General features: G+C 36.0%; 1 protein-coding gene across 1 annotated transcript in view; it reads right to left on the bottom strand.

Moving 5' to 3' along the window:
- The window catches only part of POF1B (POF1B actin binding protein), an 85,728-nt gene that overhangs the window by 57,477 nt on the left and 13,088 nt on the right, over positions 1–15,163 (bottom strand). Inside the window, exon 3 of the mRNA XM_043569643.1 lies at positions 9,574–9,704. Within this exon, the coding sequence (XP_043425578.1) occupies positions 9,574–9,704 (131 nt within the window). The remainder of the gene's footprint in view (positions 1–9,573; positions 9,705–15,163) is intronic.

Genomic DNA, 15,163 nt, shown 5'->3' on the forward strand with positions numbered 1-15,163 from the left:
TGTTCTATGTGGAGTATTAAAGTACCCTGCAATTACCACATTCTTACCAATAAGGTTGTTTATGTTTGTGATTAATTGTTTTATATATTTGGGGGCTCCTGTATTTGGTGCATCGACATTTATAATTGTTAGGTCTTCCTGATGGATAGACCTTGTAATGATTATATAATGCCCTTCTCCATCTCTTGTTACAGCCTTTAATTTAAAGTCTAGTTTGTCTGACATAAATATGGCTGCTCCAGGTTTCTTTTGACTTCCAGTAGCATGGCAGATAGTTCTCCATCCCCTCACTTTCAATCTGAAGGTGTCTTCAGGTCTAAAATGAGTCTCTTGTAGACAGCAAATAGATGGGTCCTGTTTTTTTTATCCATTCTGATACCCTATGTCTTTTGGTTGGTGCATTTAGTCCATTTACATTCAGTGTTATTATAAAAAGATATGGGTTTAGAGTCACTGTGTTGTCTGTAGCTTTCATGCTTGTAGTGATGTCTCTGGCACTTTGTTGTCCTTGCAACATTTTACTTACAGAATCTCCCTTAGGATCTCTTTTACGGCTGGTTTAGTGGTGATGAATTCCTTCAGTTTTTGCTTGTTTGGGAGACTTTTATCTCTCCTTCTATTCTGAATGACAGACTTTCTGGATAAGGATTCTCGGCTGCATATTTGTTCTGTTCATCACATTGAAGATTTCCTGCCATACCTTTCTGGACGGCCAAGTTTCAGTAGGTAGGTCTGCCACTACTTTTATGGGTCTCCCTTTGTAAGTTAGAGCATGTTTATCCCTAGCTGCTTTCAGAATTTTCTCTTCATCCTTTTATTTTGCCAGTTTCACTATGATATGTCATGCAGAAGATTGATTCAAGTTATATCTGAAGGGAGTTCTCTGTGCCTCTTGGATTTCAATGCCTGTTTCCCCAGATCAGGGAAGTTCTAAGCTATAATTTGTTCAAGTACACTTTCAGCCCCTTTCTCTATCTCTTCCCATTCTGGTATCCCTATTATACATATATTGTTACCCTTGATTGCATCACTTAGTTCTCTAATTCTCCCCTCATACTTCTGCATTTTTTTATCTCTCTTTTTCTCAGCTTCCTCCTTGTCCACAATTTTATCTTCTAATTCACCTATTATCTCCTCTGCCTCTTCAATCTGTGCTATGGCTGCCTGCATTTTATTTTGCACCTCATTTATAGCATTTTTTAGCTCCTCTTTGCTGTTTCTTAGTCCCTTGTTCTCTGTGGTAATAGAATCTCTGCTGTCCTGTATACTTTTCTCAAGCCGAGCTATTAATTTTATGAATATTATTCTAACTCTATGGTCCATTATATTGCTTAAATCGTTTTTGATCAATTCATTAGCTGTCGCTACTTCCTGGAGTTTCTTTTGAGGAGAGTTCTTCAGTTTCATCATTTTGGGTAGTCCCTGGAGTGGTGAGGAAGTGCAGGGCACTTCCCCTGTGTTGTCTGGAGTAACTTGTGTTGGTGGGAGGGGCCACAGTCAGACCTGATGTCTGTCCCCAGTCCACAGCTGGGGCCACAGTCAGACTGGTGTGCACCTTATCTTCCCCTCTCCCAGGGTCAGGACCCACTGTGGAGTGGTATGGCCCCTGTTTGGGCTACTTGCATACTGCCAGGCTTGTGGTGCTACTTTGATGGTATTTGCCGTATTAGCCAGGGTGTATCCGCAAGGTACACAGGGGTGGGAGGTGCAGGCTTAGCTCACTTTGTCTTCAGTGGTCCCCTTGGGAGGAGCCCTGCACCACCAGGAGTGAGGCAGACCCGTCGGAGGGATGGATCCACAGAAACACAGTGTTGGGTGTGTGTGTGGTGCAAGCAAGTTTGGTGACAGGAACTGGTTCCCTTTGGTATTTTGGCTGAGGGATAGGAGAGGGAGATGGCACTGGCCAACGCCTTTGTTCCCCACTGAGCTGAAGTCTGTCTTCCGGGGCTCAACAACTCTCCCTCCCGGTGTCTTCTCACTCTCCTGCTCTCTGAGCAGAGCTGCTGATTTTTAGCATTCCAGATTAAGTCCCGGTGGTTGTCAGAACTCACACAGTGAGGCCCCTCTGCTTTTGCAAATCAGAGTCAGTGGCTCTGTCCTGCCAGGCGGCTGCCCCTCCACCGCCCTGGCTCCCTCCCGCCAGTATGTGTAGTGCACATTGCCCCTCTGCCCTTCCTACTCCCTTCCGTGGGCCTCTTGTCTATGCTTGCCTCTGGAGAGTCCATTCTGCTAGTCTTCTGGTGGTTTTCTGGGTTATTTAGGAAGATGTGGGTGGAATCTAAGTGATCAGCAGGACGCTGTGAGCCAGTGTCCTCCTACGCCTCCATATTCTCCTTCTTCCTGGACTCTTGTTTTTTGGCAGATTTTTGATTACTAATTCAATTTCCTTACTTGTTATGGGTCTGTTCAAATTTTCTATTTCTTCATGTTTCAGTTTTGGTAGTGTATATGTTTCTAGTAATTTGTCCATTTCTTACAGATTACTCATTTTATTGGCATATAATTGCTCATAATATTCTCTTATTATTGTTGTTATTTCTGTTGTGTTGGTCGTGATCTCTCATCTTTCATTCTTGATTTTATTTATTTGGGTCCTTTCCTTTTCCGTTTTGATCTTACTGGCTAGTGGTTGATCAATTTAGTTAATTCTTTCAAAAAAACAACTTCTGGTTTCATTTATCTGTTCTACTGTTTTTTTTTTCTTTTGGTTTCAATAACATTCATTTCTGCTCTAATGTTTATTATTTCCTGTCTTCTGTTGTTTTGGGGTTTTATTTGCTGTTCTTTTTCCAGCTCCTTAAGGCGTAAGGTTAAGTTGTGTATCTGAGATCCTTTTTCCTTCTTTAGGAAGGCCTAGATTGTTATATACTCCTTATGCCCACATTTGCTGTGTCCCAGAGGTTTTGGGTTGTGGTGTTATCATTTTCCTTGATTTCCATATACTTTTAAATTTCCTCTTTAACTGTTTTGTTAGCCCATTCATTCATTAGTAGGATGTTCTTCAGTCTCCAAGTATTTGTTACCTTTGCCAAATTTTTCTTGTGGTTGATTTCGAGTTCCATAGCGTTGTGGTCTGAAAATATGCACGATGTGATCTTGATCTTTTTTACTTCCTTAGGGCTGATTTGTGTCCCAGTATATGGTCTATTCTGGAGAACGTTCCATGTGCACTGTAGAAGAATGTATATTCTGCTGCTTTAGGATGTAATGTTCTGAATATATCTGTGAAGTCCATCTGGTCCAGTGTGTCATTCAAAGATGTTTCCTTGTTGATTTTTTGATTAGATGATCTGTCTATTGCTGTGAGTGGGTTGTTGAAGTCTCCTACTATTACTGTATTACTATCAATGAATTTCTTTATGTTTGTGATTAATTGATTTATGTATTTGGGTGTTTTCACATTTGGTGCATAAATGTTTACAATTGTTAGGTCTTCTTGATCTATAGACCCCTTGATTATGATATAATGCCCTTCTGCATCTCTGGATACAGTCTTCATTTTAAAGTCTAGATTGTCTGATATAATTATGGCTACTCTGGCTTTCTTTTGTTGGCCATTAGCATGATGGTTCTCCATCCCCTTATTTTCAATCCGAAAGTGTCTTTAGGCCTAAAGTGGGTCTCTTGTAAACAGCATATAGATGGATCTTATTTTCTTATCCATTCTGTTACCCTATGTCTTTTGCTTGGAGCATTGAGTCCATTGATGTTTAGAGTGACGACTGAAAGATATGATTTTATTGCCTTTATGATACTTGTAGAGTTGGAGTTTCTGGTCTGTTCTCTGGTCTTTTCTAATCTTTGTTGTTTTTGGTATTTATTTATTTTTATATGTATATGTTCATCTATTCTCCCCTCAGAAAGTCCCCCTTAAAATTTCTGGCAGGGCTGGTTTAGTGGTCACAAACTCCTTTAATTTTTGTTTGTATGGGAAACTTTTTATCTCTCCTTCTATTTTGATGACAGCCTTTCTGGATAAATAATTCTTGGCTGCATATTTCTCTGATTCAGCACACTGAATATATCCTGCCACTCCGTTCTGGCTTGCCAGGTTTCTATGGATAGGTCTGCTGCAAACCTGATCTGTCTTCCTTTGTATGTTAGGTACTTTTTTTCCCTTGCTGTTTTCATGATTCCCTCCTTGCCTGAGTCTTTTGTGATTTTGACTATGATATGCCTTGTTGATGGTCAGTTTTTGTTGAATCTAATGGGGGTCCTCTGTGCTTCCTGGAGACATCACACTTCTGGACTTCAAGTTATATTACAAAGCTGTAGTCATCAAGGCAGTATGGTACTGGCACAAAAACAGACTCATAGTTAAACCCAGAAATGAACTCACAACTATAAGGTCAATTAATCTTCAACAATCAAAAAAGAATATCCAATGGGAAAAAGAATGTTTATTCAACAAGTGGTGTTGGGAAAACTGGATAGCAACATACAAAAGAATGAAAGTGGACCACTTTCTTAAACCAAATACAGAAGTAAGTTCAAAATAGATTAAAGACATAAGTGTGAGACCTGAAACCATAAAAATCGTAGAAGAGAATACAGGCAGTAACCTCTTTGATACTGCCTTATCAACTTCTTTCTAGATGTTTCCTGAAGCAAGGGAAACAAAAATAAAATTAAACTATTGGAACTTCATCAAAATAAAAAGCGTCTGCACAGTGAAGGAAACAATCAACAAAAGAAGGCAACCTACTGAACTGGAGAAGATATTTGAAAATGATATATCTGATAAAGGTTTAGTATATAAAGAATTATATAAAGAACTTATAAAATTCAACACCCTAAAATTGAATAATCTAATTAAAATGGGCAGAAGACATGAATAGATATTTTTCCAAGGAGACAGAGTTGGACAACAGGCACATGAAAAGATGCTCAGCATCAGGGATCATCAGGGAAATAGAAATCAAAACTAAAATGAGATATTATCTTTTTCCTGTTAGAATGGCTAAAATCAACAACACAAGAAACAACAGGTGTTGGAAAAGATGTGGAGAAAAAGGAACCCTCTTGAACTATTGGTGGGAATGCAAACTGGTGCAGTCCCTCTGGAAAACAGTATGGAGGTTCCTCAAAAAGTAAAAATAGAGCTACCCTAGGATCCAGCAATTGCATGACTAGGTATTTACCCAAAGAATACAAAATTACTAATTCAAAGGGATATATGTACTCTGATGTTTGTAGCAGCATTATCTACAAACACCAAACTATGGGAACAGCCCAAATTTCCATCTACTGATGAGTAGATAAAGAAGAGGTTGTATACACACACACACACACTCACACACACACAATGGAATATTACTCAACCATAAAAAAGAATTAAATCTTGCCATTCGCAATGACCTTGGTGGAGCCAGGGAGTATTATGCAAAGGGAAATAAGTTTGTCAGAAAAAGACAAATACCATATGCTTTCACTTATATGTGGAATTTAAGAAACAAAACAAGTGAGCATAAGGGGAGAAAAAGAGAGGTAGAGGCAAATGAAAAAACAGACTCTTAATTACAAAGAACAAACTGATGGTTACCAGAGTGGAAGTGAGGGAGGGATGGGTTAAATAGGTGATAGGGATTAAGGAGTTGACTTGTGATGAGCACCACTGTTGTGTGGTAGTGTTGGATCACTATAGTGTGCACCTAAAACTAATATTACACTGTATGTTAACTAACTGGAATTAAAAAATATCCTTTAAACAATTTTTTAAAATATTTTAAAAAATAGTGGCACTTACTATATGCTATCTCACCTCTTAGAAAAGACAGAATATATTAAGGAAAAACAAAAAAAGGAAAGAAAGGTGGAAATGGGGGAAGTAATAAAAGAAACTCACAAACTTCTGACAGTCTTAAGCACCAAAATTTTATGAGGCCCTCTCCAAATGGAGTTTTTACTAATGTGGAGACACTACCTTTCTATTTTGTTTGTGTGTGTGGTATTTTAGGTAATCTAGGAATTAAGTTCAAGGCTTTATATTGCTTAATAACACATTTAAGTCATCCATGTAAATTTATCAAAACTCCTCAAAGAAAGAGCTGTTCTGAAGCCCTGATTACACCTTTTCTGGAATAATCATTATGAAATAATATAACTCCATTTGGTCAGTTACTTTGTCTGCTTCTAAATAGTATGAAACTAATAAATTTAGAATATATTTAACTCTCATTCTGTATCCCTTTATTGAGAAACGACATTGTCAAAGTCATGTGCTCTGGACTGTTTTGGGGCAATACAAACACAAATATTATCTTACTTCATACAAACATAATTTTCCCAAGACAAAATTTGAACAATGTAAAACCAGTCTAAATTATGTGAACTTTTCAAGTTCAATGAATCCAAAAAATTGATAGTTCATTCAATTTGTCTATAATATCTTAAAACATTTGGAAATATATGCCTAGTATTGAAAGTTTAGCCATAATAGACTCTTAAATACAGAGAACAAACTGAGGGTTGCTGGAGTTGAAGTTGGGGGGGTGGGTTAAATGGGTGATGGGCATTAAGGAGGACACTTTTCAGGATGAGCAATGGATGTCCAATGTAAGAGATGAATCACTGGGTTCTACTCCTGTATGTTAACTAACTTGAATTTAAATTAAAAAAAAATATTATAGCCATCAAAAGCAATGATAAAGTTTAAATTATTTGCTTAAGGAGAAAAGGTTCTCAGATTATGGGTTCTAGTCCCAGATTGTTCCACTTTTGTGGCCTTAGGTAAATGGTTCTCAAACTTGAGCATGTGTCAGAATCCTCTGGAGGGTTTGTTGCTGACCCGTACACCCTGAGTTTCTGAGTCTGTAGGTTTATTTTCAAGTTCTTACATGAAGCTGATGTTGTTTGTAAGTGTACATCTTAAATCATTTATTGCTTATAACAAATCTAGAAGTATTGTTATTATAATCCCTATTTTATAGATGAATAAACTGAGGTACAGAGAAGTTAAGCAAGTTGCCTGACATTACACATCACGTATGTAACTAAAGCTGAAACATAAACCAAGGATATGAACTCTGAATATAGAATCAGGGTACTTAAGACTAAGTCTCTATATACTCTTATTTATTTATTTATTTATTTATTTTTGAGAGAGACAGAGAGTACAAGCGGGGGAGAGGCAGAGAAAAAGACTGAGAGAGAGAGAGAGAGAGAGACAGAGACAGAGAGAATCCCAAGCAGAGAGAGGGAGAGAGAGAGAGAGGGAGAGAATCCTAAGCAGGTTCCACACTACTGTCAGTGCAGAGCCTGACCTGGGGCTCAAACACACGAACTGTGAGATCATGATCTGAGCTGAACTCAAGAGTCACATGTTCAACCTACTGAGCCACCCAGGCACCCCTCTATATACTCTTGATTATACAATGTGATACTTTGATAGAAATATTCACAGGGAATAATTAATTCACAGAAGAGGAACACTTAGACCAAGCTAAATATCTAAGGGATGCTTTGCAGAAAAGCTGAATCACAATTTATAGGTAAAAATAGTTCTCAGAAATGTTTAATCCATCTCAAGCACTTAGTAGCTGTTGTGACCTTGATAACTTACACTCTTTGGGTCTCTATTTGAAACTTTATAGTGTTACTGTGCAAATAAGACAATATAGGAAAAGCACTTAGCACAGTGTCTCTGGCACATAGTGGACACTCAATAAGTAATTGACTACTCAGAGAGAGGGGGAAGATTTTAAGCTAGTGACCTTATGCACATGGATAGTTGTGTGAAATAGTTGTTTGGGTAATGGGAGAAAGTGTTTATTAGTATAAAATAATAGAAGATGGAAATCATGCATTTATAATGACATAAATTCAAATAAATGCTTATGCCTTCCTCTAACAGTGTTTAACTGCATGGATGTAGCAGTAAAGAAGGCATTCATTGTAATTTTGATTTGCCTTTCCTTGATGATCAGTGATGTTGAGCATCTTTTCATTTGTCTGTTGGAGATCTGTATGTTTCTTTGGGAAAATGTCTGTTCATGTCTTCTGCCCACTTTTAATTGGATTATTTGTTTTTTGGGTTTTGAGATTTATAAGTTAACTATAGAGAACAAACTGATAGTTACCAGAAGGGAAGTGGTGGGGGGATGTGTTAAATATGTGATGGGGATTAAGGAGGGCACTTGTGATGAGCACCAGGTGATATATGGAAGTGTTAAATCACTATATTGCATACCTGAAACTAATATTACACTATATGTTAACTAACGGGAATTTAAAAACTTAAATAAAAAAATAAAGCATTCATATATTCACCAAATGTTTATTGAGCACCACACAAACTAGTCACCATGCTAAGCACTAAGGAAATCAGGGTAAATAAAATAGCCCCCATAGAGTCCTCTGAATTCTAGGGGTAGTGCATGTTAGGTATTAGAAAGAGGAGATGGTGGTAAAAAGAAACAATATATAAAGAGAGATAGACTACTCCAGAGATGGGATTTTGCTAAGTGGGAGGGACAATAAGATAAGGAGGTAAAGCAATTGAGGATAATAGTAACAGAATGGTTGCAGTTACGAATATTAAAGCAAGAAGTTAGAGAGGATGGAGCTAAAAATGGAGAGAACGGGATGTAATAAGTGGAGAGGAAAAAAGATGGATAAGAGATTAAAGATCTCTAAGAGGCAGAAGAATCCAGGTAGTGAAGTTTGAACTAGAAAAAAAATTATACCAACACTCCTTTATCCTACATATTTTTCTGAATTTGTGAAGCTTTCCTAGACTTTGTCTGATAGTTGACCATATATGTGATGTCACTATGTAGTAGAAGGGGTATAGCTTATGGAATTCATTTAATGACATAATATTCTCTCGTCTATACATGAATAGTTGATAAATTCTTTATGTGTATATATTTAAATACATACAATTATTATTTAGTATATAGTATAATATACATATTTGTATTTATATTAATTTATAGGTATATAAGTTATGTTTGATATAGTATATGTAATATACATATATTAAATTATGGCCTTGTACATTGAGTGCATAACAATGGAAGATAAACAGTGATGTATTGACAGTGGGATTGTATCTTCCATCATCAATGTAATATCTTACAATGGGCTTGTATCTTACATCATCAGTGTAATATCTTAAAACAAGTCACAGTATGCCATGAATTTTTTTAGCTCCTTGTCCAAGAGTTCACATTTGCCATCAAAGTATGTTATAAAAAAAAGTTCACAGAATTCTTTACTGATCTTAAAAGGACTGGTGTGATCTCTTTTGATGATTTTCATAAAGTATATTAACTCTTAAGACATGTGTTCAGATATGCTCATTAGTTACCCTGTTTCTCCATTAAGAGTACAAGGGTTTTGGGGAACCTGGCTGGCTCAGTCAGTGGAGCATGCAACTCTTGATCTTGAGGTTGTGAGTTTGAGCCCCATTTTGGGTGTAGAGATTACTTAAAAATAAAATCTTTAAAAAAAGTTCTAGAGTTTCACTGTGAGCCCAAAAGTGCTCTAAACAATAAAGCACATTAAAAATACCAAAGTATCATAGAATGTTTGATAGCTACAACATTGAGGCAAATGATATATTTACAGTACCTTCCTCCAATTCTCTGCAAATGTTCTAATAAGCAGTGATATAGATCTGTATTTTTACGGCTTAGATCAGCAAGTAACTCTCCAAAATATTTGGGGTCCAATTTTGCAGGGCAATCATCTTCAGTTATCACCTGACAAAAACATCAACCACAATTATAAACAACATTAAGTATTTCTAAATTGATAGATGTTTTGATGTCAAATGAAAAAAAAGTTACATAACCTATTAATACAAGTCACTCATTACAAAGTCATCACATGAATCAACTCACTAAATTTTCTTTGCATCTGAGGTATACATTTTTCAATATGGGAGGAATTTAAAGGAAAAGCAACATTGCAATAGTATTTTCAATTTTATATCACTAATCTAAGTGACCTAATGAACACAAAACTTGAATAATTTATATTAAAGTTCTTGAATATATATGCTTGCATAAAACAGTAAAACTAGTAAATCAAAATCTGTAAATTTCCATTATCATTGCATGGCTTACTCTTCTATTCCCTATTGGAAAAGAACATATGAATTATTTGAATTATATTGACATAGAAGAATTACTTTCATTTGGACTTGCATCTTCTCAATGAAAGGCAGCTTAATTTATTAGCATACCTTGAAGATAGATTAAATTAACCTCGATTCAATGTTTTATGTATTTCTTCTTAAATCCCTCCACTTACTATTTGGACTAAATATCTAGTCAACTGACATGGGAAAGAGTAGCTAAGGGCCAAATGTAGAAAATTCATAGATCTCAAAGACATTTGAAATTCTAAACACAAACTATTATGAATAGTGCCCAAAATAAAACCTATTCTGTTGGCCTCATATAATTTGTTATCAATCTTTTCAATAATGTTGACCGCCTTGCCACCCACCTCCAAAATAGCACTATGGGGAGGTTAATAACTTAGGTTGCATTCCATACTACCTTTGATATTGCATGTGGGACCAAAGATGTCCTATATATACATTTATTCCTGAGTATATATAGGACAAATGGACTCCAAATTTGACCACTGATACTTCCTTTGCAACCTGTCTTCTGAATACAGACCCTAAAAATATCATGCATGCTAAGGCAAATGGAAGATTTGCAAAGTAAGATTGCAAACTAAGCAAGATGGACTTTCATAGCCATGTCTGTGTTATGCTAAGCCATTTGTAATATACAGATAAGTACAAAAGGCCATATTCAAAATACAGTATAGTATCATCACATCTTATTAAGATATATATTTTTCACACTTTTCAAAGTCTTAATGAATACACCACAATGTTATCTTGTCCATTTACCCTTTGAAGTTGCTCCCGAGAAGTAATGATTGCCTCTGAAAGAGGGTAAAGTCTATGTGAAGGCATGAATAGATAAATTGGTAAAGTCAATATCATCACATAATATGTGCAAATGTCATAGAATTACTAAGTTGTGTATATTCAATATAAAACCTTCAAATGCTAACATGAATATAGTAACATTATCTATTTCCCAACATTTTCTCTGTTCTAACCATAGTAGATTTCACTGTCCTGGGCACACATTATGTTATTCCTGTCTCTAGTCTTTAGTCACATTTTTTGCTGCTTGGAAAACTCTCTCTCCTTCTGGCTGTGTATCCAAATCTTACCCATACTTTGAACTCCATCTCAAGATTTAATATCACCATTAAAACTGAAAATATGCCAGCCAACAAGCTAATTCAATTTAGCTTTTTGTGCTCAATTATCTTGAATCATTTTCATATTATTTTACATATGTAAATCTTGTTCTTTCAGCATTCTCTCCCTCCCCAAAAGAAATAAACTTAAGAATAATGAATGAGTCATACTTTTTGATATATCCCATATTATCTAGCACAATACTGGTTGAACACTGTATAGTTAGTTGCTTAGTAAGTATTTGTTGAATTGAAATAAGTCATGTATCTACCTGGTTAGAAGTGATCCCAAATGCTAGTTGATTCTGGAAAGATTTTTTTACACGTTTCTCTCTTAAAGAAGCTAACCAAGAATGGTTAGAATAAAAAAGAGCATAGATAGCACTTCCTCAAGGATATCGTGGTTATCCCTTACACTTTCTTCCTAAGTTTATGTAAGTCTAATTGTAGCAACTAAACTGAACTCCTTGCAGAGTTGGATACTGGCATTTGAGTCTTACCTATATTTCTAGATCTTGGCAGTCGGGTCCTTAGTGGTAGGCCCCTCTCAGGAAATGAAGATCAAAATTAAGCAAGGCTTTATTCAGAATAATCAAAAGAATGCTTTTGATTTCATGTTTTTCTCATGCATTACTCCCTTATCAACCATCTATATATTTACCAAACTCGGAGTGGCTTAAAAACATGTTTTCCAAGGGGTGCCTGGGTAGCTCAGTCGGCTAAGCGTCCGACTTCGGCCCAGGTCATGATCTCACAGTTTGTGGGTTCAAGCCACGCATTAGGCTCTGTGCTGACAGCTCGGAGACTTAAGCCTGCTTCAGATTGTGTCTCCCTCTCTCTCTGCCCCTCCCTAGCTCATGCTCGCTCTCTCTCTGTGTCAAAAATAAATAAGCTTTAAAAAAATAAAAAAAAATGTTTTCAAATATGATTTTAACATTCAAGGATAACTGGATAAGGGAAAATCTAGCTGTTATGTTAGTGTCATTCTACTGACCTTCAAGTTGTTTCATTGCTGTAGCTGGTCAGGTAGATAACCTCTTCCTGCCTCACCATTCTATGTGTGTCCCTTCCAAACCTATAACTTTCCCAAGTAAAAGATGACATTTCTTTAGCCAATATATTCAAGAGCTGAGCTCCCATTAGAATCTCCAAGCAACTATTTGATGTTTAGTATTTTGCATATTTTTCTTTTAGCTTCTTATAATCCCCTCATAATGTTGTGAAAATCATTTTATTTCCTTTTAGTGTGATTCATTTGACAGAGTAACTTCATGGTTCCAAACTGTCTTAAAATATTTCTTTCTTTCTTATTTTTGCACAAATATTTTGTCATTGCACTTCACACTAGCACACCTTTTAAGTACATAATTATTTCCCCACATGAATATTTAGTGCCATTACTAAAACTTTTGTTCATGTGATTTCTATGTGGTGGATTTAGGCACCCAAATAAAGAATCACAGAGTCCAGTCGGTTAAATATCTGACTCTTGGTTTTAGCTCAGGTCATGATCTTGAGGTTAGTGGGACCAAGCTCCACATCAGACTCCAAACTGACAGCACCAAGCATGCTTGGAATTCTCTCTCTCACTCTCTTCCCCTCCCCCATGCTTTCACTCTCTCTATTTCTCTCTCAAAATAAATGAATAAACTAAAAAAATCACAGAGTCTAGGATAAGGAATGATTTACATCAACATTGTATCTGTGTCCATAGTTATAAAGAGGTGCTAAAAGTTACAAAAGGAAAGTGATTTTATTTTGGGAAATGATAATAATAACTAGTATTTATTTAGTCCTTACTATGTGCCAGACAATGTTATGAACTCTACATAAATATTAAATGAGGTAATGCTTTCTCATACCCACTAGAAAAATTGCCTCCCCAGATGACCTTTTGTATTTGTCTTTTCAGCTACTTTTGAATTACACTGTCTCTACTTGCGCTATTTTGGAGTTTAGTTGGGCTACAACTTGAAACAGTAAGAGGTTGGGTGACTTTGGTGGCTCAATCGGTTAAGCGCCCGACTTTGGTTCAGGTCATGATCTTATGGTTCGAGCCCTGCATCAGGCTGTGTGCTGACAGCTCAGAGCCTGGAGCCTGCTTCCAATTCTGTGTCTCCCTCTCTATCTGCCCCTCTCCCAGGTGCACTCTGTCTCCCTCTCTCTCAAAAATAAATAAACATTAAAAAATTAAAAAAAATAAACAGTAAGAGTTTGATTTTATTAGTGGAAAACTATGCAAAATACGCCTGAATTTTAGGTAATAAATTTTAATCAGCTAGTGAAAGGGTAAGAGCATTAGAATTGAAGAATGGGTTCTTCTGGCCAAAGAGATGTCAAGATGGAAAATCAAGAAGCAAAACATCACTCCTTTGTGTGTATATTTCTTCTCAGTTTTGTATCGTCTACAATTTATAACATTTGAGTAATACTCAGTAAAAAACAAAGCAAATTGGGTTCAAAAATTTGGAGGGAGAGGACAGACAGAAGTCAGATTCTCATACACTGTTAAGTCTTTTACAGGACTGTGCTTAACAATAAGATGAAATTTCCTAACCATAAATTGTGATGTGCCAGTTACAAATATTTTCTATTACCAAATCACAGGTTGTTGGAGCTCCTTAACTTTATTGGAACTGTTTTTAGGTATGTTGTGACATATATTTTAGACTTGGCTCAAATCTATGTTCTTATTTCTTTGAAAAAACCAAAATAAGGAGCCTCCCAAGAAAACATGAATGTTTGGGTCAGAATAATGGTAGTTATAATGGATGGAGGTTTTCTCTCTGTGACAAATATTGAATTGATAGGATTGATTGAGATATAGGTGTATCCATATCTACTCTTCTGCCTGATGAATGAGAGGTATCTTAAATGTCAATCTTGGATAATAGCTTTAATTTTTCACATATAAACGGGGAAGGAATGCAAACTATGCTGAAAAATAGTTGTTCCCAGTGACATTTCTCCAAAAATTTACAAAAATCATTAAAGATTGTTTAGCATGCATCAATCAAGTACCTTCAATCAGATCATTATTTAACTATAATAATGGCCAAGCAGTCCAACTCCTCGTTTCTGATTGCAGTTAAAAATTCTTTGTTTAGAATTGACGCCATAAACCCAAGACAAGGCAACAATGGTTAGGAGTGAAACCAGAGGCAAATTTGTGGTCATTTTTCAGAAAATCTATAGAAAGAAATTACCTTCTAAAGGAAAACCATGGGCCTCAACTTACTCCTGCCTTAGAAGTTTTTGTCCTGGTTCCAGTCTGGGGTTTTGTTTCCTATGTGTAGTCTATGAGATTCCAGGAGTGGAATTTTCTTGCTAGCATATACATTAGATATATTTTGGTATTTAAAGATCATACTTTTGACCATATTTACAAAGTTCATTGGTAGTTATTATAAAGCCGCTGCAGATAGTAGACATGCAATAGTTATGGATTTCAGCTGAGCCATCTATATTTTCTTGTCTGGTGTCCCTCAAGCTTAATGGCACACATTTGTGAGAATGCTGCTTAGGACTAAGGATAGTTTGTGATCAAGGGATAAATCACAATCCAGTAGTATAGGGTGTTGGCTTAAGTTTATTTCCTCTGAGTAACTGGCCTAAGTGTATACATTTTTGGCCTATTTAGAAGGGTTGCTTAGCAGATTATAAAGTGCTTAAAATGTCATGTTATAAAAAGTGATTATACATAAATGCCTAACCCTCTAAAAGGTCATGAACATATTAAATAGCAAGTTCTGTTGTGCTTAGACTTTATTGAGTAGTAACTTTGCTACACGATAATGGAAAATATCACTATTAATAAAAAGTTTCAATGTATAGATTATTATCTTGCAAAGCTCATAATGATATAGCGACATTTATAGATAAATAATGTTACTGCTTCATTAATTTTGCTTTGATTTGGAACATTTAA

Source organism: Prionailurus bengalensis, chromosome X (genome assembly GCF_016509475.1).
Source record: "Prionailurus bengalensis isolate Pbe53 chromosome X, Fcat_Pben_1.1_paternal_pri, whole genome shotgun sequence".
Taxonomy (NCBI): domain Eukaryota; kingdom Metazoa; phylum Chordata; class Mammalia; order Carnivora; family Felidae; genus Prionailurus; species Prionailurus bengalensis.